The sequence below is a fragment of the Salmo trutta genome, chromosome 4, assembly GCF_901001165.1.
Source record: "Salmo trutta chromosome 4, fSalTru1.1, whole genome shotgun sequence".
In the NCBI taxonomy this organism is placed as follows: Eukaryota; Metazoa; Chordata; class Actinopteri; order Salmoniformes; family Salmonidae; genus Salmo; species Salmo trutta.
In genome coordinates, this window is record NC_042960.1 from 58496554 (window position 1) to 58523280 (window position 26727).

General features: G+C 42.7%; 2 protein-coding genes across 2 annotated transcripts; both read left to right on the forward strand.

The window, feature by feature from the left end:
• The first annotated feature begins 307 nt into the window (after nt 1–307).
• LOC115192724 (uncharacterized) lies at nt 308–8445 on the forward strand. The gene is made up of 4 exons (XM_029751515.1): nt 308–1111; nt 1439–1491; nt 1626–1714; nt 3724–8445. Exons 1-4 carry the CDS (start codon nt 324–326, stop codon nt 6619–6621), a joined length of 3828 nt encoding a protein of 1275 aa, XP_029607375.1. The 5' UTR covers nt 308–323; the 3' UTR covers nt 6622–8445.
• Nucleotides 8446–16307: 7862 nt separating this feature from the next.
• LOC115192725 (gastrula zinc finger protein XlCGF57.1-like) lies at nt 16308–24766 on the forward strand. Its single transcript, XM_029751516.1, has 2 exons — nt 16308–16737; nt 21374–24766. Exons 1-2 carry the CDS (start codon nt 16548–16550, stop codon nt 22990–22992), a joined length of 1809 nt encoding a protein of 602 aa, XP_029607376.1. The 5' UTR covers nt 16308–16547; the 3' UTR covers nt 22993–24766.
• Nucleotides 24767–26727: the final 1961 nt, after the last annotated feature.

Genomic DNA, 26727 nt, shown 5'->3' on the forward strand with positions numbered 1-26727 from the left:
GAGATCTGGTTCTCGGTCCCGAGATTAGTTGGAATGAAATGGTTGAAATCAACCTATAATTCCAATGGATTACTATGTATATCATTGTTGCAAAGTAGTGTCTCAAAGAAGAGACATTGAGATGATATGTTCTCAGTATTCTCCTGAGCCCACACTGCATAGTTGAAGTCCCTTCTGACCTATTTATAGTGCTGGCCCTTGCTACAATGTCATCTGTAACTCGAATCCATCTGTTTAGTCACAGCATGTTGAATGTCAGTTGCCAGAGAAAAGCAGAGAACTCAGCTCTGCGATTCCCCTTCACTCTGTCACTAGACAGCCCAATGGAGCCTGCTGCAGTCGAACCAATACCCACCGCGGTCAGCAGCCTCCTGGGTGTCCCAGGGCTCATCACCTGGGATGGGGATGAGGCGAACGACGCGGAGGTGATCGGTGGCATCAGGCCCAAGTCCTCTCCTCTCCCACGGAGAAGGAGCGCCAATGACTTAAAGGACTGTGAGCTCGAGCTCACCCCATCCAGCTCTCGGAGAGTGTCCTTTGCGGACGCCCTCGGCCTAAACCTGGTGAAAGTGAAAGAGTTTGACTCGTGGGACATAACAATCCCGCTGAACTTCAATGCCATGGAGGGAGAGAAAGAGGTAGAGGAATACTACTTGTCCTTGTTATACACTCCTTCACCATCCCAAGAAGCCATGGCCCTGAGAGTTCAGGAGCAGAAGCTAGAGCTGGAGAGTATTGAGTTACTCCACCAGACTACAATACTAAGGGGGGTGGTACGCGTTCTCAATGTCTCCTTTGATAAGATGGTGTACATCCGCACCTCTCTGGATGCCTGGGCCACGCACTTTGACCTGCTGGCAGAGTACATACCAGGGTCCAGCGATGGAGACACTGACTGCTTCTCATTCAAGCTCACCCTGGGGCCCCCCTTTGGGGAAAAGGGGGCCAGAGTGGATTTCTGTCTCCGGTACGAGACCCCTGTTGGGACTTTCTGGGCCAACAATAGTGACCAGAACTATGTGATATTTTGTCACCAGAAAATCAAGGAGCCGAAAGAGAAACCACAAACAGACAAAAGCGGGCGCAGGAAAAGCATCCTGAAAGCCATCAGGTGAGGATGGTCAGATTAATCAAAACAGGTTTGTTTTGAGTGTTGATTGATGGAATGATTGAATGCTAGTACTTTCTTATCAAATGAATAGAGGGGTTATGTGTGGTCCAGTCTAGTGGTCCAGTAACGTGACAGCTACACCATGCTTTCATATTGATATTCCCTCACCTTAACATACACCCTTTTTTCATCCCAAAAACCTATATATTTTTACTTCCTAAAGATAAACCAACTGACAGTTTATTATAAAATGATGATATTACAGTAAATGTTGGACAATTGTTGTTGGGGTCTTTTTGCCCGAGCTTTCATTTAATTTATTTACAGTCATGAGTTTCCCTGTGATGAAAACTGGTCGTCAACCAATGCTGAATCTTCAGGTAATCATTCACTGTACTAAATCATTAAAAAGTAAAATGACTCAGACGTACAGCGGATAAAATCAATTAGATGAAGTCATTAACTAAAACCAATTAGAATATATCCTTAACTAATGTCAATTATTCCTCTCTAGACGTACAAAACTGTGGAGGAAAGATGGCTAGTGTGAACATTTCTGAGTCTCAGTCAGGAGCACTCCAAGATGATCGTCAGAACTTAATGGTGAGTAATACCTGTGGCATTTGGATTTCTGAACATCTAATGATGTGTTTTTACATAGATCTACAGAACTTTTACTTAACTTTTTCAAATGGGCCTTTGCAGGGTTTGAAAATGAGACTGGGTCTCGATGAGACTCCTTATTAAAATAAAGGTCTGATTAAAACACACACAATATATATATATATATATATATATATATATATATATATATATATATATATATATATACACTGCTCAAAAAAATAAAGGGAACACTAAAATAACACATCCTAGATCTGAATGAATGAAATAATCTTATTAAATACTTTTTTCTTTACATAGTTGAATGTGCTGACAACAAAATCACACAAAAATAAATCAATGGAAATCCAATTTATCAACCCATGGAGGGCTCTGGATTTGGAGTCACACGCAAAATTAAAGTGGAAAACCACACTACAGGCTGATCCAACTTTGATGTAATGTCCTTAAAACAAGTCAAAATGAGGCTCAGTAGTGTGTGTGGCCTCCACGTGCCTGTATGCCCTCCCTACAACGCCTGGGCATGCTCCTGATGAGGTGGCGGATGGTCTCCTGAGGGATCTCCTCCCAGACCTGGACTAAAGCATCCGCCAACTCCTGGACAGTCTGTGGTGCAACGTGGCGTTGGTGGATGGAGCGATACATGATGTCCCAGATGTGCTCAATTGGATTCAGGTCTGGGGAACGGGCGGGCCAGTCCATAGCATCAATGCCTTCCTCTTGCAGGAACTGCTGACACACTCCAGCCACATGAGGTCTAGCATTGTCTTGCATTAGGAGGAACCCAGGGCCAACCGCACCAGCATATGGTCTCACAAGGGGTCTGAGGATCTCATCTCGGTACCTAATGGCAGTCAGGCTACCTCTGGCGAGCACATGGAGGGCTGTGCGGCCCCCCAAAGAAATGCCACCCCACACCATGACTGACCCACCGCCAAACCGGTCATGCTGGAGGATGTTGCAGGCAGCAGAACGTTCACCATGGCGTCTCCAGACTGTCACGTCTGTCACATGTGCTCAGTGTGAACCTGCTTTCATCTGTGAAGAGCACAGGGCGCCAGTGGCGAATTTGCCAATCTTGGTGTTCTCTGGAAAATGCCAAACGTCCTGCACGGTGTTGGGCTGTAAGCACAACCCCCACCTGTGGACGTCGGGCCCTCATACCACCCTCATGGAGTCTGTTTCTGACCGTTTGAGCAGACACATGCACATTTGTGGCCTGCTGGAGGTCATTTTGCAGGGCTCTGGCAGTGCTCCTCCTGCTCCTCCTTGCACAAAGGCGGAGGTAGCGGTCCTGCTGCTGGGTTGTTGCCCTCCTACGGCCTCCTCCACGTCTCCTACTGGCCTGTCTCCTGGTAGCGCCTCCATGCTCTGGACACTACGCTGACAGACACAGCAAACCTTCTTGCCACAGCTCGCATTGATGTGCCATCCTGGATGAGCTGCACTACCTGAGCCACTTGTGTGGGTTGTAGACTCCGTCTCATGCTACCAGCATTCAAAAGTGACCAAAACATCAGCCAGGAAGCATAGGAACTGAGAAGTGGTCTGTGGTCCCCACCTGCAGAACCACTCCTTTATTGGGGGTGTCTTGCTAATTGCCTATAATTTCCACCTGTTGTCTATTCCATTTGCACAACAGCATGTGAAATTTATTGTCAATCAGTGTTGCTTCCTAAGTGGAGTGTTTGATTTCACAGAAGTGTGATTGACTTGGAGTTACATTGTGTTGTTTAAGTGTTCCCTTTATTTTTTTGAGCAGTGTATATATATATAATAAATATACAAACAAACACATAATGTTACTGGCCAGAGGCCAGTGCTCATGTGAGATTTTGTTCGGGGGCCAAGATTAAATGTATATAAATATGTTTTGGCTTAATCTGAACGTGCCTCTCTAGATATCATCCTCACCAAACAAGCCTAACCATTGAGGAGGCATTGTGTGGGAAAGATGAACTGAATCTATCCTTCTTGTTGTTTGACAGATTGAGAGCAGCCGGAACTCCAGCAGAAGAAACCAACGAAAGGCAGCACGATTGGCGAAGGTGCGGGACTACTTCACCCAGAGAGAGGATGAGACCCAAGAGAAAGAGAAGGGAGCAGTGGAACCATCACAGATCCCACAGGAAAGCACATTCCCACAGGAAAAGCTTTCAAAAAGGCCTGAGGTACAACCACTGCCACCACAGGGCAGGAAAGGGTTTGGGCTGCAGGCAACAGATTCTCTGTCTACGTGCAAAATGTCTCCTGGTATCCCAGACAGCACGTCTTGGCAGGAGTCAGTGAAACCTGAGAAAATAGACCCAACATTCCGATCAGCCCCAGCAGAGCTGAGAGGGAAACAGGCCTCACTGATCCCCAGCAGCGAGTCAGATTCAACTGATCAACCTGCTGCTGTGAGCCAAAATGGTGATACGTCTGTTTCCAGTGTGGAGGGAAGTGCTCTGATGCAGATGGAAATGGAGAAGGGTGGATCTGCCATCAGCACAGACATAACACATTCAGATAACATTGTCAGGTTGAAGAACAGCACAGCAGGCCCAGTCCCAGGCAGCCAGACCAATAGCTTTACGTTTGGTAATGTTGTGGCCCCACCATACTGTCAGGGGTTTGGTAGAGTGGAGAGTGGGAGTCCGAGCTTCACCCATAGAGGGAATCGAACAAGTGATCAATTGCATGAAGGGGATTCAACAGCCTGCACAGCCCAGAGTTACCCATCCACAGAGGAAGTAGAAACTCACTCCTGTGTTTCAGCTGATACTCGTGGAACACCTGAAGACAAGCCTGTAGATCAACAGGGGTCTCTTAAATCAAACCCAGAACACTTCAGCTCTGGATTAAGTACAGAAAAAGAGTCTGAACCTAAACTTCTGTCAGAAGAGGCAGGAGGTCTTCTCAGGACTCACACTGCCCTGAACACTGCTGCTGCTCTCAGGGCACAAATCCTCAATGTGAGCTCAGGCGTCCAGGGGTCTGAGGAGAACATTCTGCCTCCTCAGACCCAGATGCAGCAGGACAGCAAGCTTTCACAAACACAAACCCCATTACCAAACACAACACCTTCACAAACTCCAGTAGACACAGCACTTTCACAAACACAAACTCTGATAGATGCAACACAAGGCAGTTTCCAACAGTCACAAACTGAAATGGGGTCAAAGCATGTCTCTGCTGAGATGACTCTGCAGGGGGCCAGTTGTGGATATGAGAGACCTGATGAGTCACATGAAATGGAGAACCCTCTCTCAGCCAACACAGATGAATGGTCAACAAGCCCATTCACAGAAATAGTAGACACACCTATAGCCATGCTAGAGCCTGTGGATGCTGACCCAAAAGGTTTCACTTCAATGACAGAGACAGAGGAAAAGATCACCACTGAGCACCAAAACTTTGCTGTGCCCTGTACGGACACACTGGAGGAAGAAACCAGTGGGACAGCGTTGAAAGATGATTCCATTGTCATTAAGGAATGGACATCATTGGAGAAATTAATGATGAGAAAACAAACAGATAAAGTGAAGGATGAACTATCATTTGAAGTGTCAAACACTTTATGCAATGAAGACAAACGGCATTCTATTGACAATGAGGATTATGATGATGTAGATGGAGAGATGTCAAACTATGTGAGGTATGATTATGATAAAGACACTGACAACGGCTCAAAGTTCAAAGAAGAAGATATTCATAAGGAAGTTGAACTGGTAATGATGAACAATAAGAAGTATTTAGTTCTTACAAAGAAGGAGATAGACGCAAGTGATGGACAACCATTTCTAAAGAAAAATCGAATAGTAAAAGACTGGGAGGGGATTGTGGAAGAGGAAGAGGAGGACATGATGGGGGAATATGTGGAGGAGGACGAATGGGAAATAGAAGAAGAGGAGATAGTTGTGGAAGAGGAGATGGTGGTTGGGACAAAGGAGTTGGAGGAGATAGGAGAGGTGGAGGAAACAGAGGAGGACGTGGAGAAGGAGAAACAAGAAATTATGATACAGGAAAAGATAGAAGGAATGGTGAAGGAAGGAGAGGAGGTGGTAGTTGAAGAAGAGATGGAGGATTTAGAGGAGGAGGATGTTAAGTGGATAGAGTGGGAGGAAGAGGAGATTGTAGAGGAAGAGGAGGAGGAGATTGTAGAGGAAGAGGAGGAGGAGATTGTAGAGGAAGAAACTGCAGATGTAGAAGTAAAGGAAATTGTAGTAGATGATCAAAATGAGTTGGTAGACGAGTTTAGCATGAACATGGACAATATGAATGAGGGTGAGGGTGGTAAGAGCACAAATGTGAAGGTCACAGAAAAATCAAGCCCAGAAGATAATACATTAATGACGAACGAAGTGTCAAATCCTTGCCACAAAGAAGCTATCAATGACGTAAGGCTGGACACCAAGCATCCTGGAGGTGAAGAAATGGAATCTATCAATGGAGAAGGGGAGTCCTACATTCAATCGGATAAATCTGCCAGTGGGAAAGAGGGTGAAGGGGAGGGCGAGGAGGACCATGCTTCCACAGTGTCTCTGTCAGAGGATGAGATGGAGCTGTACATGCACAGTCTAAGGGCAATGCAGAAGCTACGAAACAAGGACTTAGCCTTGAGTCTTGGGAAACGGCCCTACATAAGCAGAAGAGGCAGCAAACCGTCCATGACGTCCATCAGTGAGTCTGTGGATGAGGAGCACCTGAGCAACCAGGAAGATCAGCCAGACACAGAGACAGTGGAGCATCAGCCTACAAGTACACTGCCCCTAGTGGAGGGAGGGCAGGATAGCACCAGGAGCAATATAATGTGGTGGAGAGAATCATTTTCTTGGCATAATCCCTCAAAAACACTGTTATACACCATCCTGTTTGTAGTGTTCTTTTTTGCTGCATACCATTAGGACTTTCTGGTCTGTTTTAGTGTGGCTGGTTTGTCAGGGGGAGAAACAGCCAATTAAAATAAATAATACAATAGGTTGAGACCTGTGAAAATATATTTCAGTGTCTACAAAGTGCACAACAATTAAGTTTCATTATTTGTCATTATGCCTCATCTCTAAATATAGCCTCTAAATAAATGTTAAACAAAATAGTTTAAGAAGCACATGCAGTGGCTGATAAAGAAAACAGATCTGGCAGTAATAGGCTATAGATAGTCTTGACCATTTGGGACCCCTTGGCAATTTCGCTCAGGACATGTTATAGCCAAGACTTAATATTTTGTTTTGTCTCATTTATTTATATGGCTTTAGCCTCTGCGTGATGGGATTGTGCAACGTAAATGGTTTTAATAAGCCTACATACAGAGTGGAATTCACTAATACAACAGTCAAAATGCCTAATATAAGGCCTACAGTCTGTGCTCCCAAATACTGGAAAAAGTGTGATTCATTAGTTTACATGATCACTACAGTAGCCCCACGCGGCTATACAAATGTATTATGCAATAATATGGCCATTAAATAACACACAACAGCATGGCATATTCAGATAGTGGAATAAGCCTAAATCACATTAACTTTCTATTTTGCAGCTCAGGCGGTTTTTCTAGACAAGACTCTTCTGTGTCTTTTATAGTATCATTCTCACACAAGTAATTTTCTGAAGCCCAAGCCTATATTATGCCATCTACTGATATAACGTCATTATCGAATTGCGTTCTAAAACAAGCTCTAGACTTTTATTTTGGAAATTAAACCGGGAGCTGCAAAGCATCTCTGACGTCTGGGCTGGAGTTGCTTGATTGACTAGTTAGCTTCGACTAGCTACGTTTGGTTCATGTCCTTTGCAGATGCCACATTCCTGACAAAGGTTTGTACAGATAAAAAATATCTGTAACTGAGTAAAGGGAGATGTAATGTAAGAATTGATAGAATTAATTGTCGTAACATAGGGTTTGTGCATTTACAGATCTAATTTAACAGTTACGTTCCATGTGAAAATATATTTCAGTGTCTAACGTGCTCGACAATTAAGTTTCATTATTTGTCATTATGCCTCATCTAAGACTACATGTAGATGACACAAATTACACATTTTTGGTAGAATGATTTGTGGGTAAAAAGTAGAATATAAATGTTGACACAAAAAACAGACTTTGAATTCAGTATATTCCTCGTTCTATCCAGATTTGATCAAAATAAAATGTATATTTTTTTACATTCTTATTAAAGTTATATTAACAGGTGAGTATGTTTTATAACTAGCTTATGAGGGTCAGTTAGTTTAAGGCAGATCCTTCAATAGAGCACACAATATACAATATAATTTATCCAATATAATGTTTTGTGACGTTTCTACATATGGGCCATACTACGGTTGCATCTTTTACAGTACGCAGTTTGAGCCCAAATTAGTCCGAGGCCCTGTGTTCAAAGAACTGTTCTTGTTTATTAATGTTCTGTATTATGTCATGTTTCATGTTTTACGTGGACCCCAGGAAGAGTAACGGGGTATCCTAATAAAATACAGAATACCCAGTTACAAGGCTGCGGACCATTGCTTGGTGTGATTACTGTTAACAACTTTTATTGCATTATTTTATTTGGTGTAAATGAAGCTGATTTTAGATGTATTTTGTACCAATGCCTCCAGATTTATAATAGCCATGTACAGTATGTTAAATATGGTTAACAAAAATGGTCTATGAATCTCTTTTTCTGATAATATACTATAGTCAAACTGTCATTTCCTACAACCTTTCAACAAATAAAGCAAAAATAAAACCTAACAGACTATAATTGACCACCATGCATACGTACAGTACACTTGAGGCATTTAGAACACATCTGAACATTTCCCACAATGTGACTCATACTGTACGCAGAACTGTTGTGATGAAGCAGGGGCAGACTGGGACCATAAATCGTCCCAGGTATTTCTGACACACTGTCCCACCAGGGTCACATGGGCTGGTCCACTAAACTATTTTAAGCCGGTGCATGTGAAATGGGACAGCAGCCCCTTAGCCAAATAATGATAATTCTGCACCAGTGGAGGCTGTCAAGGACTACCTACTGGGTGTAACCGATGTGAAATGGCTAGTTAGTTAGCGGTGGTGCGCGCTAATAGCGTTTCAATCAGGACGTCACTCGCTCTGAGACCTGAAGTGGTTGTTCCCCTTGCGTTGCAAGGGCCGTGGCTTTTGTGGAGCGATGGGTAACGATGCTTCGTGGGTGTCAGTTGTTGATGTGTGCAAGGGTCCCTGGTTCGAGCCCAGGTTGGGGCGAAGAGAGGGACGGAACCTACACTGTTACATGGGCACAAACTGGTTGAATCAACGTTGTTTCCACATGATTTCAATGAAATTACGTTGGACCACTGTGGAATATACTTTGAATTGACATCTGTGCCCAGTGGGTAGTGAGTGGCGTTGTATTTAAGCAGAAGTTTAAGTCTCTAATATCCCAGTAGTGATTTACGCTCATCCAGGCTTTTTAAGGCTTTGTAATGACACATCTTTCCTGTACTCTAGTACCTTCTTTAAATACTGTATTGGGCCTACTAAAATCTGTCAATCTGCCATTGAGCAAGGCAAGCAAACCCTAATTGCTCCAGGGTCACCGTCAATAACGGCTGATTCCTGGCCGTGGCCCCACTCTCCAAGGGTGTCTCCGGGGGAGTGGGATATGCAAAAATCACATTTCATTTCACACCACACACACTTGTACAGGTTACACACTTGTACGTGTGTGAAAAATGACAACTATAACCTTTGACCTGTATAGGCCCCCAACTCCCCTGTGTGACGTTTACTCTTGGTAAATATACAGATTGGCATGTTTAAACATTTGAGAAGTTATGAAAGGGGTGTATACCTCACAGTAAGATTACAACGCTATCATGTGTCAATGTTGATGAATGGTTGATAGGGAAAACAGAGTCTTAAAACCATAGTCCACTCCTTACTCCCATCAGCTTTAGACAGTTTGAATCTCAAGACAATGCTGTGTATATTTGTTTTTCTGGTGTGTTAATATGTCTGTCTTGGCTGTGGTCGGATAAGATATAGACTCATGTGCCTGGTTCTTATTTCTATTGAAATGTCTGTCCTTCCCTTTAACAATATTAATAAATTGACAGCAACAAAAAAAATCTATTTTCACACTGTTCACCCCTTTGTGGTTTCTGATAGCATTCACATGATCAATATTTTGTCAAACAGTAACATACACTGACTGTACAAAACATGCTCTTTCCATGACATAGCTTTCACCTGGATTCATCTGGTCAGTCTATGATCCCTTATTGACTTCACTTGTTAAATCCACTTCAATCAGTGTAGATGAAGGGGAGTAGACAGGTTAAAGAAAAGTGTTTAAGCCTCAGAGGGTGAATGGGCCAGACAAAATATTTAAGTGCCTTTGAACAGGGCATGGTAGTAGGTGCCAGGCACATCGGTTTGAGTGTGTCAAGAACTGCAACGCTGCTGGGTTTTTCCACTCTTAACAGTTTCCGTTGTTTATCAAGAATGGTCCACCACCCAAAGGACATCCAGCCAACTTAACACAACTGTGGGGATGTTTTCACATATAGTCCTCTTTAAAATAATTCATCTCAGTCCTCCTCCAAACCCTTCACTCAATGCACTCTGGGTAAAAGTACAGGACAAGCCCTTCCATCAGATTGTGTTACCGGACGGTTAGATATATCTATGTACATTTGGAAGCTAATAGATTGCATTTAGGTAAAAGATTAGACATAATACTATCTTCTGATTACAATTATTAACATGTAAATATTATTGGTAACAGATTAAATACCAGTAGAATAAATGCTGATTAAATAATGCTGTAGGCCTAATTGAAAATGTTACACCCAATGTAGGCTACTGCCCCTTTAAGAGCTAGAATGGATTTTATACCCTATGTTGTGATTTTCATCAAATATGTTGTTTTCTCACACTATTCACCCACACAATCGAATAAACAGTTTATGAAGCTCTCGGCATATAGATCAACATATTGCAAATAAATAATCTGAACATCAAGTCAGTATAAAACTTCACACATATTTTGGAATGCCTGTACATCCAAAAACAGCAGACGTTTTTTCTGCGAACCTGCGCATCATCATCTTCTCTCCAATATGAAGGGGATTTAGGGCATGGGAAACAGCGTTGCAGTAGTCTAGTGTGTGGTGAGGGGAAAATAACAAGCGAACCTGGGGAGCTTTGTGTTCGCATTGCCCTTAAAAAGGGAACCGGACCACAGAATTCCAGCAAACCGAACTCTGACCACCTCTCGAGAAGAGAACCGCACTGAATTTAAAAGATTTGGCTGAAAGGGACCAAGTGTGAAAACTATGGAGCCAGATAGATACGTTCAACTTTTTGGTAGCTATCGTTAGGATCGTAAGAAAATACATAGATAAATTGTTAGGATTGTAAGAAAAGCTATGTGTTAAACATGGAATGTAACTGTTAAATTAGATCTGTAAATGTACAAACCCTATGTTACGACAATGAATTCTATCAATTCTTACATTACATCTCCCTTTACTCAGTTACAGATATTTTTTATCTGTACAAACCTTTGTCAGGAATGTGGCATCTGCAAAGGACATGAACCAAACGTAGCTAGTCGAAGCTAACTCGTCAATCAAGCAACTCCAGCCCAGACGTCAGAGATGCTTTGCAGCTCCCGGTTTAATTTCCAAAATAAAAGTCTAGAGCTTGTTTTAGAACGCAATTCGATAATGACGTTATATCAGTAGATGGCATAATATAGGCTTGGGCTTCAGAAAATGACCTGTGTGAGAATGATACTATAAAGACACGGAAGAGCCTTGTCTAGAAAAACCGCCTGAGCTGCAAAATAGAAAGTTAATGTGATTTAGGCTTATTCCACTATCTGAATATGCCATGCTGTTGTGTGTTATTTAATGGCCATATTATTGCATAATACATTTGTATAGCCGTGTGGGGCTGCTGTAGTGATCATGTAAACTAATGAATCACACTTTTTCCAGTATTTGGGAGCACAGACTGTAGGCCTTATATTAGGCATTTTGACTGTTGTATTAGTGAATTCCACTCTGTATGTAGGCTTATTAAAACCAGGTTAGTTAACAAAGTATCCAAAGGTATACAGAATGGTGTCGTCTGCGTAGAGGTGGATCGGAGAATCACCAGCAGCAAGAGCAACATCATTGATGTATACAGAGAAGAGAATCGGCCCGAGAATTGAACCCTGTGGCACCCCCATAGAGACTGCCAGAGGTCTGGACAACAGGCCCACCGATTTGACACACTGAACTATCAGAGAAGTAGTTGGTGAACCAGGTGAGGCAATCATTTGAGAAACCAAGGCTGTTGAGTCTGCCGATAAGAATACGGTGATTGACAGAGTCAAAAGCCTTGGCCAGGTCGATGAATATGGCTGCACAGTATTATCTCTTATCGATGGTGGTTATGATATCGTTTAGGACCTTGAGCGTGGCTGAGGTGCACCCATGACCAGCTCGGAAACCAGATTGCATAGCGGAGAAGGTACGGTGGGATTCGAAAATGGTCGGTAATCTGTTAACTTGGCTTCCGAAGACCTTAGAAAGGCAGGGTAGGATAGATATAGGTCTGTAGCAGTTTGGGTCTAGAGTGTCTCCCCCTTTGAAGAGGGGGATGACCGCAGCAGCTTTCCAATCTATGGGAATCTCAGACGATACAAAAGAGAGTTTGAACAGGCTACTAATAGGGGTTGCAACAATTTTGGCAGATAATTTTAGAAAGAGAGGGTCCAGATTGTCTAGCCCGGCTGATTTGTAGGGGTCCAGATTTTGCAGCTCTTTCAGAACATCAGCTATCTGGATTTGGGTGAAGGAGAAATGGGGGAGGCTTGGGCGAATTGCTGTGGGGGGTGGAGGGCTGTTGATTGGGGTAGGGGTAGCCAGGTGGAAAGCATGGCCAGCTGTAGAAAAATGCTTTTATCGGTGGTGTATTTATCGGTGGTGACAGTGTTTCCTAGCCTCAGTGCAGTAGGCAGCTGGGAGGAGGTGCTCTTGTTCTCCATGGACTTTAGAGTCCCAGAACTTTTTTGAGTTTGTGCAACAGGATGCAAATTTCTGCTTGAAAAAGCTAGCCTTAGCTGTGTATATTTGTTCCTAACTTCCCTGAAAAGTTGTATATCACGGGGCTATTCGATGCTAATGCAGAACACCACAGGATGTTTTTGTGCTGGTCAAGGGCAGTCAGGTCTGGAGTGAACCAAGGGCTATATCTGTTCCTGGTTCTACATTTTTTGAATGGAGCATGCTTATTTAAGATGGTGAGGAAGGCACTTTTAAAGAATAACCAGGCATTCTCTACTGACCGGATGAGGTCAATATCCTTCCAGGATACCCGGGTCGATTAGAAAGGCCTGCTCGCTGAAGTGTTTTAGGGAGCGTTTGACAGTGATGAGGGGTCGTCGTTTGACCGCAGACACATTATGGATGCAGGCAATGAGGCAGTGATCGCTGAGATCTTGGTTGAAAACAGCAGAAGTGTATTTGGAGGGCAAGTTGGTTAGGATGACATCTATGAGGGTGCCCATGTTTATGGATTTGGGGTTGTACCTGCTGGGTTCATTGATAATTTGTGTGAGATTGAGGACATCAAGCTTAGATTGTAGGATGGCCAGAGTGTTAAGCATGTGTTAAGCATGTCCCAGTTTAGGTCGAGAATATGCTTAGGCAAGATTTTGAGTGATGAAATACATTTCAAAATATTCTATAACAAAAATATTTTGGATGGCAAAGACTCCAGTGGTCATACATAATTAAAAGATTCACAAAACATCTATTATTCTTCTATGTTTCATTATTCTTGGTATTTACTACTGGTTATGATTACAGACAGAGCCCAGTGAATGGGATGGTTCAATATTAAATTAGTAACATTTTGATAAGGTGCGTGCATTGGGATATCCACGTCTCCCAGAGATATGCCCATGCTGTAGAGATACACCTAGCGGACTGAAACTTTACTGTTGTAGGCATAACACAGCTAGTGCTGTCTAGACTTGCGCTGGCAAAGAAATCCATACATTAGCTACCTAAATGTGAAGTGAACTCAACTGAGGAGTAATAGAGAATGGAGACTTTTAACTTGAAAACATGCAGGATACCTCTTTCTGGATTCCCTGACTTTTTTTATATTGTGTTCTGATTGTTCGCATTGCACTGCTCACAGGCCGTTTGGTGTACATTTTTTGTTGGTGAGATGAAACTGCCAAAACTCTGAAGGTTATTATTGTACGTCAGAATTGCAACACAAGATTTGTTCAAGCCTAAAATGTTAGACCATAATCGTAACATGGTGTTTGTATGTTCACAGATGACATTTCCCGTTTACGTTTCACGCATGGGTTTTCTTACGATCCTAGCAATTTATGTATGGATTTTCTTACGAACCTAGCAATACGCATGTTCAAACCTTTGGTAGCTATCTGGCTCCACAGAAAACACCCTGGGAAGCATTGGAATCAACATGGGCCAGCATCCCTGTTGAATGCTTTCAACACCTTGAGAGTCCATGCCCCAATGTATTGAGGCTGTTCTGAGGGCAGAAGGGGGTACAACTCAACATTAGGAAGGGGTTTCTAATGTTTTGTACACTCAGTGTTTTTCCCAGATAAATAGTTTTGGAGTTTTACTATTCTACAACTGACTGTTTTAGTCCTTATGATTCTATATAAATAGGCCTATATCCCACATTACACCCCACAATCTAGCAACTGTATTACGTATGTCAGAGGGGTGTGTCAGGTCTGTCCCTATTCACTATATAGTGTACTACTTTTGACCAGAGCCATATGTCGGCCATCCAGGAACAGTTTGGTGACGAACAATGCCTTTTCCAGCATGATGGAGCACCTTGCCGTAAGGCAAAAGTGCTATCTAAGGGGAACAAAACATTGATATTTTGGGTCCGTGGACAGGAAACTCCCCAGACCTTAATCCCATTGAGAACTTGGGGTCAATCCTCAAGAGGCAGGTGGACAAACAAAAACCCACAAATTCTGACAAACTCCAAGCATTGATTTTGCAAGAATGGGCTGCCATCAGTCAGGATGTGGCCCAGAAGTTAATTGACAGCATGCCAGGGCAGATTGCAGAGGTCTTGAAGAAGGGTCAACACTGCAACACCGTCAACTTCATGTAATTGTCAATAAAAGCCTTTGACACTTGAAACACATGAAATGCTTGTAATTATACTTCAGTATTCCATTGTAACATCTGACAAAAATACCTAAAGACACTGAAGCAGCAAACTTTGTGGAAATGAATGTGTCATTCTCAGACCTTTTGGCCACGACTGTACATATACAAATTGGAGAGGTTGGAGCAGGGGGCTGCCACACTGGGCGCCCTGTGGAACAGTTGTCGTTCCTTGCTCAAGGGCACAATGGCAAGCAATGGCATCTACTATGATTTGATACGAGCAACCCTCCGTTTGCCAGCTCTCCACCAGATTTTTCCCACCAGACCCGGAATTGTTAGATATTACTGCCCTATCAGAACTAGAAGCATTTTGCTACACTTGCATTAACATCTGCTAACCATGTGCTGCTGGCTCACCTCTAACAACTAGGCTACTGCCTTCCCTTTTTTCACCTGAGGTACCACAGAACAATGAAACAGATATTTCACCAGATGTATGAATATCCGCTTGGTGTTCCCCTCACTACCAAATATAGTAGTGAGAGGAAGCCCAGTGGCCGGCAGTGGGAAAAGACGGAAGGAGATGGATTTTGGCTGAACTTCTCATTTGATCTCAGTACAGTTTTCTGTTCCCAAAACTACAATCGGTTATGAACAGAGTAAACGACTTTTTGTAGACTTTAACCTTTGCCACAGTTGTAAAACGAATGGTGTTGTTTAGAAGGGGTGCAAAGGCGAATTGCGTTATTGCACACGTGAACTTCACAGAGCAGGCAGAAATATGCAGATGTATGCTAGAACGGGCTAATAGGATCTCGCTAGCTCGTGCATGGCTCTGCCCACTATGAGTAATTTGTTCCCATTGGAAACGACAGGCTGTGGTCTGTATTGGCTAAGTTATACAAATATTTGGAGGTACTAACCGGCAACCAGTTCCGGCTACAGCCCCTCTACTGAATCTTCCATCATGTGTTGGTACATTACATAAGAACTTAGTACTAGAAAACTCAAGGCGCCCACGACTGGCTCATGTGAAATACAATCCCGACATCAATAATCATCGCTTGCGATAGGGCTTTCGTAACACATGGCCTTTATCGCTCAGCAACGAGAAAGATAAAACAATATATTAACTTAATGTATCTGTTTTGAGTGTCATGATCAAGGGCTACTAAAGGCTAGCCCTACTATAGACTACTACAAAATGATATTTACACATATTTTAGATATATTACCAACCTACATTGTATAAAGCTATCACCACTAAAGCCAAAATCAAGATTATTTTCATTTTAGACATTCATAACATGCAACTGAATGTGGGCGTCTTCTTCGACGAGGTATATTGATGGCGATTGACATCCAATATTTGTTGCATTACCGCCTCAACCACACTGGAGTATAAATGCATTATACTTTGTAACACTACACCCATCTGTTCCAACACCAGGCCAACATACAGATGGTGCTGCCCAATGACGTGTATAATATGCACAAGAAGGCGTTTCATTTCATGCTCTCGGATTGGTCATCGTTTGTGTCCAGGGAAAGCAATCGGGGCCCGCGTTGTTGGGTTGTGGACACGTCCTCTCTGATGTGATTCGTCGTGCGCTTCCCGCGTGGCCTGAAATAAATAAACTTCTAGCTAGTTTACCAAGCATTCCATAATTTTGCTAGGATTCTCGGAGAAATGTCTAAAATAGAGTTGTTGGGATTGATTTTCAACAAGGGATTTAGAGCGGCTCCTGAGTTGTTTAGAGCCGTTGAAAAAACGATAACAAAGTACCAGGGAAAATATTCCCTATCGAAAGAGGAGAACGCCCGTGTACAGAAGCTGCTTGATATCCTCCTGAAACCGGAGATAAAGTTACATAGAACAGGTTTGTTACGCGTTGCATCAACGTTTTTTTCTAAACATTTAATTTGGCAATGTTGTTGGTGTGGTCAAGCTGGTGAAAGTTGATTGCATTTGTTTTGGAACCGGGCTGCCTCCCGGGCATGACCTATATGAAGCGAGCAGCTTTCAAAATAAACGTCCCTCATTGAAAGTACTTTTTAAAATTTAACTAGGCAAGTCAAATCGTGGACTATAAAGTCTAAACAAAGGTTGGAATGTTGGACGAATTCAACAAAATACAATAAGTAGTTAATAGAAAATAAATAAATCAGTTAATTGCACTGTGGATGTATTAGACTTTAGAATTTTATTGGGAGCATACGTATATTTCACTATACAGCCTGACCCATTTTATGGATCCACAATCCATAGGTATACTACTCAGCGACACCTAAAGAACATAACTGTTTAGTGTTTAAACAAATAAACAGAAAAACGTCCTCACTGTGATCTGCGTTTTATTTTCAGCAAACTTAACATGTAAATATTTGTATGAACATGAGATTCAACAACTGAGACAAACTGAACAAGTTCCACAGACACGTGACAGACACGTGACTAACAGAAATGGAATAATGTGTCCTTGAACGGGGGTCAAAGTCAGTACCTGGTGTGGCCACCAGCTGCATTAAGTACTGCAGTGCATCTCCTCCTCATGGACTTCACCAGATTTGCCAGTTCTTGCTGTGAGATGTTACCCCACTCTTCCACCAAGGCACCTGCAAGTTCCCAGACGTTTCTGGGGGGGAATGGCCCTCACCCTCCGATCCAACAGGTCCCAGACGTGCTCAATGGGATTGAGATCCGGGCTCTTCGCTGGCCATGGCAGAACACTGACATTCCTTTCTTGCAGGAAATCACGCACAGAACGAGCAGTATGGCTGGTGCCATTGTCATGCTGGAGGGTCATGTCAGGATGAGCCTGCAGGAAGGGTACCACATGAGGGAGGAGGATGTCTTCCCTGTAACGCACAGCGTTGAGATTGCCTGCTATGACAACAAGCTCAGTCCGATGATGCTGTGACACACCGTCCCAGACCATGACGGACCCTCCACCTCCAAATCGATCCTTCTCCTGAGTACAGGCCTCGATGTTACGCTCATTCCTTCTACAATAAACACAAATCCGACCATCACCCCTGGTGAGACAAAACCGTGACTCGTCAGTGAAGAGCACTTTTTGCCAGTCCTGTCTGGTCAAGCGACGGTGGGTTTGTGCCCATAGGCAACGTTGTTGCCGGTGATGTCTGGTGAGGACCTGCCTTACAACAGGCCTACAACCCTCAGTCCAGCCTTTCTCAGCCTATTGCGGACATTCTGAGCACTGATGGAGGGATTGTGCATTCCTGGTGTAACTCGGGCAGTTGTTGTTGCCATCCCATACCTGTCCCGCAGGTGTGATGGTCGGATGTACCGATCCTGTGCAGGTGTTCTTACACGGGGTCTGCCACTGCGAGGACGATCAGCTGTCCGTCCTGTCTCCCTGTAGCGCTCTCTTAGGCGTCTCACAGTACGGACATTGCAATTTATTGCCCTGGCCACATCTGCAGTCCTCATGCCTCCTTGCAGCATGCCTAAGGCACGTTCACGCAGAGGAGCAGGGACCCTGGGCATCTTTCTTTTGGTGTTTTTCAGAGTCAGTAGAAAGGCCTCTTTAGAGACCTAAGTTTTCATAACTGTGACCTTAATTGCCTACCGTCTGTAAGCTGTTAGTGTCTTAATGACCGTTCCACAGGTGCATGTTCATTAATTGTTTATGGTTCATTGAACAAGCATGGGAAACAGTATTTAAACCCTTTACAATGAAAATCTGTGAAGTTACTTGGATTTTTACGAATTATCTTTGAGACAGGGTCCTGAAAATGTGACTTTTTTTTTTTGCTGAGTTTATTGGCATCGTAGCTCATATTGTAGGACTTTGAAACCACTGGAATTAGCCACATTTAAGCTTACCTGTCAACCTACTATGAGTATTAGACATTCACATTGCACAGCCTTACGTATAGATTAATTGATCCACAATATTCCAAACATGTGTAGTATTATTTAGTCAATATGACATGATTCCAATATTTGTATAAATGTATCACTTTCAATTAGTAACTTTTTATTTTGAAGGCGAACTGCAAATTCCACTATTTTGGCTTATCCTTATTGTGGCTATCTTCACGTAGGTCAGGGCATGAGGCAGGTGCCCTGTTCAAAGCAAAGGGCCAGGGTCTTGGTCTAGAATCACAGTTTCAACTGCTCATACAGATTTACTTCGGTACTGCAGTTTAACTGACCCCGTCCTAGAAAGACAATTTCCATAGACGGCCATATAGAGGTCAAAATTGAAAATTACTAATAAGACAGTCATCATTGTACACTAATCATCCATTGAATTATTCTAATAATTGTCGCTCAAGCTGTTTTTATTTTTTTTTCCACTCAGACATCAACATTTTATATTCATCCAGTCTACCATATTTTTGGATGACGCTCAGTTCACATAATGTTGGTCCATATAAACCATAGAGAATGAGAGGACTCTTCTGGCCAAACGGCTATATTAGTATGGGCAGCGCCATTGTAGGCTTCCACCATTTTAATGTCATCAACTGGGTAGGACTTCCAACTTCATTGGCTGATCCCTCCTTGTGACCCTGTTGGAGGGATCAGCCAATTATGAAGAAGAAAATAGTCTCAATGGCACTACCCATGCTGTCACAGACGCTATAATGGCACAGGTACAAAGATAAGTCCTCCATCTCTATGGTATAAACCGAACGCATGGGTAGCGCCATATAGAAGGCCATGAATCGGCTATGCGAACGTGAGTGGATTACCTTGAATAGGGAGAAGCTATACGGACCCGCCAGGTGCCCAAATTGAAGAGGTGTGTTGAGTCGATTGCAGACGAATGGATTCAGTTCAGTCAGTCCTTGAAAAATAGGGTTAGGGTTGTAGAGAATTGAAGGACCATGAATGTAATGAGAAATCTTAGGTGAAGTATAGCCCCTCCCCCTTAAACGATGGTCAGACATCTTGTTCTCATTATACTGCAGTATATACAGTACCTGTTCTCATTATACCGCAGTATATACAGTACCTGTTCTCATTATACCGCAGTATATACACAGTACCTGTTCTCATTATACCGCAGTATATACAGTGCCTGTTCTCATTATACCGCAGTATATACAGTGCCTGTTCTCATACCTCAGTGGTTAAGGCCACGGCGAAGTCGGCTCAAAACAAATGTTATGCAGTTCAGAGTAATGATTAGGATTCTGTGTTATCACATGCGAAACTGATTACTTTGAATAAAAATTACTGTTGTATATATATGTTGCACCATGCTGCCCTGTTGACAACATAACCGAGCAGCACAGGTTACTGTTCCATTTGAGGTCACTCCTTCGTCTCCGCTTTTGCGTGTTCACATCACAGGCCATAGACCGGTGCCCCGCGGCTCAGCATAATCCAATCCACCCAATATCCATCTGCAGACTGCAGTTACTACAATGAACACCCCACAAGAAACAGCCATTAGCATTGTGTCATTACATGAAGCTGCTTGTAAGTACTGTTGGTGACAATTATCCACGCTATGTGGAAAGTTTAGCTTCGGCTTCACACAAAAACAGACATTAAAGGCCGGGCGCTAGTTAAAAAGTTATGTTTTGATGTGCGAGCAAGAAATAACCTGTAATATTGGTCACCATTTGGATGTCACAGTGGCAATCAGCTAACGTTACTGCCTTCGGGAATGACGACGAGCCTGTGCACACCTGTGTTGAATCGAGGTGGCTGCCAACCTGAGGTGCTTCCCACTGGGCAGCTGTATCAAATCAAACTTTGTCACATGCGCCGAATACAACAAGTGTAGAATTTACCGTGAAATGCTTACTTACAAGCCCTTAACCAACAGTGCAGTTCAAGAAGAAGAAAATATTTACCAAGTAGACAAAAAAATTAAACATTAAAAGTAACACAATAAGAATAACGAGGCTATATACAGGGGGCACCGGTACAGGCTAGTTGAGGTAATCTGTATATGTAGGTGGGGGCTAAGTCATCTTTTGGTTGAAAAGGTGTAAGGCCAGAGATCACGACGCTGGTAAGAACATTTGTTTCCCACTTGTAATTACAACTTGAACGGTCGTTGAAGTGAAATTTCCCAATTGGAACTCCAAACTTCCAATAGCATGTGAACGCCCCACAACTTCTTTACAGTTAAATCATGTTTGCTTTTTTAATAATACTATTATCTGTATGAGGTCATCGTTTGGCATATTATACTGGCATTCACACACTTTTTTTCACATTTACATTTTTTTATTTAGCAGACACTCTTACCGAGGTGCTCTTATTGTTTTCATACCTTTTCTGTTAATCTTCTTGGAATAGCTAGTTCAATTCCATTTTTAGTTCTATGAGCACACAGAATCATATATTAAAGAAAACATGTCATATGTAAAAATGTCCACATAAAGCTCTACATGTGCATTCTAATGATAACATTGTTGTTCACAACACTTATGGAACTAGGACTATTCCCAGGTTTACTGAGACCCCTGCCAATCTCATGTCAATGTTGGAGTTCTAGCTAATTCATCCTTTCTCCTTCCCTTCAGACCAACAGCTCAACGTCTCTGAAGAGCAGCAGCACTGTGAGCAGGAGTGGAGCCCCAGTCTGGGGCAGGAGGACTTGGAGCCCACACCGATTAAAGAGGAACAGGAGGAACTCTGGACCAGCCAGGGGAAAGAGGAACAGGAGGAATGTCAAGAGCTGGAGTATAATACTAAAGACTCTGTGTTCACTCCTCCCTGTGTGAAAAGTGACTATGATCAGTACCCAACTCGGTCCTCACATCTTAAAACCCAAAGTAAGGAATGCAAAAATGGAGACTCGTCCACTGAACAGATAAAAACAGAATCTCAAGAAGAGAACTCTTCAGAACCAACCAGTGACTCTCAGGCCCTCTCTGTAGTAAATCCAGGCTGTTCTGCAGCTCAGGGTGATGACAATGAAAGTGTTCATAGGAAGGAGAGTGCAAGACCATTGTCTGCTTTAAAGACGCACATATCAAAGAGGCGGCAGACAGAAAAAGGACAAAGCCCTGCTGGTCCTTGTTGCAAGGTGTGTGGAAGGCCTTGTCAGTCCTTTGGAGCTTTATTGATACATTTGAAAAGTCACAGAAAAGATAATGAACAAATGTGTGGTGTTTGTGGAAAAAGCTGTCAATCCCTAAAATGTGTGATGGATCACATATTACAAACTCACAGAACTAGGTTTTGTGATGTTTGTGGTAAAAGTTTTGATGCTACTAAGGATCTGGAAAAGCATATGAGAACCCACACAGGGGAGAAACCATATCCCTGTAATGACTGTGATAAATATTTTGCCAGTATTACAAATCTGAATCTGCATATGAAGACAGTCCACACAGGGGAGAAATCACATTGCTGCCATGAATGTGGCAAACGTTATGCTCAGAGTGGAAATCTGAATGCGCATATGAGGATCCACACTGGAGAAAAACCATATCACTGTAATGACTGTGGCAAAACATTCCGCCTTGGCACTTCCCTTAAAATGCATATAAGGACTCATACAAGGGAGAAACCATATAGCTGCCAGGATTGTGGCAGTTCATTTGCTAGGATGGAGCATCTGAAAAATCATAGCAGGATTCACACAGGGGAGAAGCCTTATAGCTGTCCTGAATGTGGAAAATGCTTCCCTCAGAATGGTAATCTAAAATTGCACATGAGAATTCACACAGGGGAGAAATCACATCAGTGTCAACTTTGTAACAAATGTTTCACTTATAGCCATACTCTAACAGTGCATATGAGAGTTCACACCAATGACAAACCGTTTCACTGCCAGGAGTGTGACTTATGTTTCAGTCAGAGTTCCAACTTGAATCGGCACATGAAGAGACACAGAGGGGAGAAACCACACCACTGTCACGTTTGTGGCAAATCTTTCTCCACAGGTTTTCAGTTGAATGTGCATTTGAGAATTCACACAGGTGAAAAACCGCATGTGTGTCCTACATGTCCAAAATGCTTCAGCGATAGAGGGGCATTAAATAGTCATCAGAAAATACACACTGAGAAGAAGCCATATTGCTATGATTGTCTTAAATGCTTCAGATCAAAGCAACGCCTGAGAGAACACAGAGAAAGAATGCACAAAAACATGACTGTGCCCTGTGTAGGGGAAGGTGATTCGACAGAAGATTGAGAGGCACATTCAGTTGTTTTCTTGGGTGGATAAGATATGACTGAATTAACGCTTGAACTATGAGAACATTGCCAGGCTAACTGCCTGCTACACCGGACACATAACATTTGCACAGCGTGATACACGTCTATTCATTTAAATGAAATCAGGCGTAAGCGCGCTGGCTTCTCGAGAGGAGTCCTTGCTCATTTGTTTGACACAAAGGACATTTGAACTGCATCTGTAATTAACTTAAGTGTGTTGTTGTTGAGCTTTGTCTAGTAAGCATAAAGTTATGTCCGGATTCAATCCGATCTCGCATTGATCCGATCTAAAGTAAATTTCAGATTGAATTGACGTATGCAGCGTTCAGCCTACCGTGAATGCAATATCCCTGAACATTGTCTTTCAAAGGTGCGTTGTCGGATTGAATCCTGGACATAAAGATCTGCAGTGTATTCATATGAATCTTACAGCACTAAAGGGTGGTGATAAACATGTTTTTTTAATTGCGGGCAAACATTTGAGGACTGAAATCAACATCCTCTGCATAACTATGGCTAACAACCTTCCCAAAGCAACTGTTTTGATTATGCAGAGGATGTTGATTGTGCTCTTCACAAGTCCTCACTGTCAGCCCTAGCTATGGAAACAATTTCCCTAGCATAACACAAGGGTGTATACTTTGGTATAACACTGGTGTTACAGTCAAAGCAGCATAATGGCATATGGCATTCCACTAAACTAAAGAGGCCACAGTCAAAGCAGCATAATGGCATATGGCATTCCACTAAACTAAAGAGGCCACAGGCATGCTAGTAGATACTCAGACTTCCAGTCATTGCGCTAAAGCTAGTTGGCTCGCGAAACTACCTCCAACTTCCTTCACGCTAAACACAGACATAAATGATATTGCCAAAATCCCAAAGTATCCCTTTAAGCACAGTGCCTTGATCTGTGTCTGGGGAATTTTAGTCTAAAGTGGCTTGTCTCCTTTTCTGGCAAACCCTTCTGCAGGCTTCCAAATGAGTGAATATGGAGAGGAAGTCTCTAAATCGCATCTTCTTACTGAATGAGCCAAATATGTTCTATTATATTGACAAGATAGTCGAGTGACCGCTCTAATGGAAAATCATGTCCTCAAAGATGGAAGGCAGGCGGGAGGTCAGAGGGGTGTCCTAGGAAGCAGGTTTGAGGAGTTAGCGAGGTAACTTAAGTCAACTCTGAGTACAATTCAGGATAACCGGTCATAAGAAAGTAGCTCACCTTTTAGCCAGCAAAATTTCTATGGTAACAGATCCTTCAGAACTAACCTGCTCTGGAGCAGGCTAACTCATGACTAGTTCCAATTACCCTTGAATGAAATGACTGCGCCACCAGTTGTGGTTCAATGCAATCAGATTCCTTCCCTCTTGCAAAGATCACGTCACCATGCCCTTCATTTGATGAAGAGTACTGATGAAATATTTGATTAATATTACATTACACTTTTAATAACAGAATGCAATTTAAACTTCACACACAGTAGCGCTTTTGCATTACTTAATAATTTTATGGATAGGAGTGGGAAAAAAAGGTTGTGGTTGTGCATTGATAAACACAAGTCGTCATTAACATTACTTAGACGGCACTTCAAAAAACCTATTTCACACCATAACCTGCTGCATTTGCAAAATAACTTTTTTCGATTTCGGCGCAAAAGAAAATGTGGAATTGACTAGCCCCTGGATTGATGTTTCATGAAGAGTTTGCCTTTCGACTAGTGGTCGACCGATTAAATTGGCGCCTATTTCAAGCTCTCGTAGTAATCCGCCTTTTTGGACGCCGATTACTTTGCAATCCATGAGAAAACTGCGTGGCAGGCTGACCACCTGTTACGCGAGTGCAGTGTCAAAAGAACCTTGTGGCTGCAATGAGCCAAGGTAAGTTGCTAGTTAGCATTAAACTTATAAAAAACTATCAATCTTCACAATCATTAGGTTAACTAGCTTGTCCTGCGTTGCATATAAATTAACAGGGATCGCAATATTATCATCGAATTACAGCCTAATTCAACTTCGCCAAACGGGTGATGATTTAACAAAAGCGCATTTGCGGAAAAAAACCACATTCGTTGCACAAAATGTACCTAACCATAAACATAAATGCCTTTCTTAAAATCAATACACAAGTATATTTTATTATATATTTATTTTAAATAAATGCATGTTAGCAGACAATATTAACTAGGGAAATTGTGTCACTTCTCTTGCGTTCAGTGCAAGCAGAGTCAGGGTATATGCAGCAGTTTGAGCCGCCTGGCTCATAGAACTGTGTTTCTCCCTAACAAAGACCGTAATTAATTTGCCAGAACTTTACATAATTATGACGGTTGTGCAATGTAACAGCAATATTTAGACTTAGGGTTGCCACCGGTTCGACAAAATACGTAATGGTTCCGTATTTCACTGAAAGAATAAACATTTTGTTTTCTAAATGATAGTTTCCGGATTTGACCATATTAATATCCAAAGGCTCATATTTCTGTGTGTTTTTCATTAAGTCTATTATTTGATAGAGCAGTCTAACTGAGCAGTGGTAGGCAGCAGCAGGCTCATAAGCATTCATTCAAACAGCACTTTACTGCGTTTGCGAGCAGCTCTTAGCAATGCTTGAACCACAGCACTGTTTGACTTCAAGCCTATCAACTCCCGAGATTAGGCTGGCAATACTAAAGTGTCTATTGTTTTAATTCACCTTTATTTAACCAGGTAGGCTAGTTGAGAACAAGTTCTCATTTACAACTGCGACCTGGCAAAGATAAAGCAAAGCAGTTCGACACATACAGAGTTACACACGGAATAAACAGTCAATAATACAGTAGAAAAAGTCTACATACAGTGACGGCAAATGCGGTAAGATAAGGAAGGTAAGGCAATAAACAGGCCATACTGGCGAGGTAATTACGACATAGCAATTAATCACTGGAGTGATGAATGTGCAAGTAGAGATACTGGGGTACAAAGGAGCAAAATAAATAAATACAGTATGGGGATGAGGTAGTTGGATGGGCTATGTACAGGTGCAATGATCTGTGAGCTGCTCTGACAACTAATGCTTGAAGTTAGTGAGGGAGATACGGGTCTCCAGCTTCAGTGATTTTTTTCAGTTTGTTCCAGCAGAGAACTGGAAGGAAAGGCGGCCAAAGGATGAATTGGCTTTGGGGGTGACCAGTGAAATATGCGTGCTGCGGGTGGGTGCTGCTATGGTGACCAGTGAATTGAGGTAAGGCGGGGCTTTACCTAGCAAAGACTTGTAGATGACCTGGAGCCAGTGGGTTTGTCGGCGAGTATGAAGCGAGGTCCAGTTAACGAGTGTACAGGTCAGTGGGTAGTATATGGGGCTTTAGTGACAAAACAGGTGGCACTGTGATAAACTGCATCCAATTTGTTAAGTAGAGTGTTGGAGGCTATTTTGTAAAGGACATTGCCGAAGTCGAGGATCAGTAGGATAGTCAGTTTTACGAGGGTGTGTTTGGCAGCATGAGTGAAGTATGCTTTGTTGCAAAATAGGAAGCCGATTCTAGATTTAGATTGGAGATGCTTAATGTGAGTCTGGAAGGAGAGTTTACAGTCTAACCAGACACCTAGGTATTTGTAGTTGTCCACATATTCTAAGTCAGAACCGTCCAGAGTAGTGATGCTGGACAGACGGGCAGGGATCGGTTGAAGAGCATGCATTTAGTTTTACTTGCATTTAAGAGCAATTGGAGGCCAC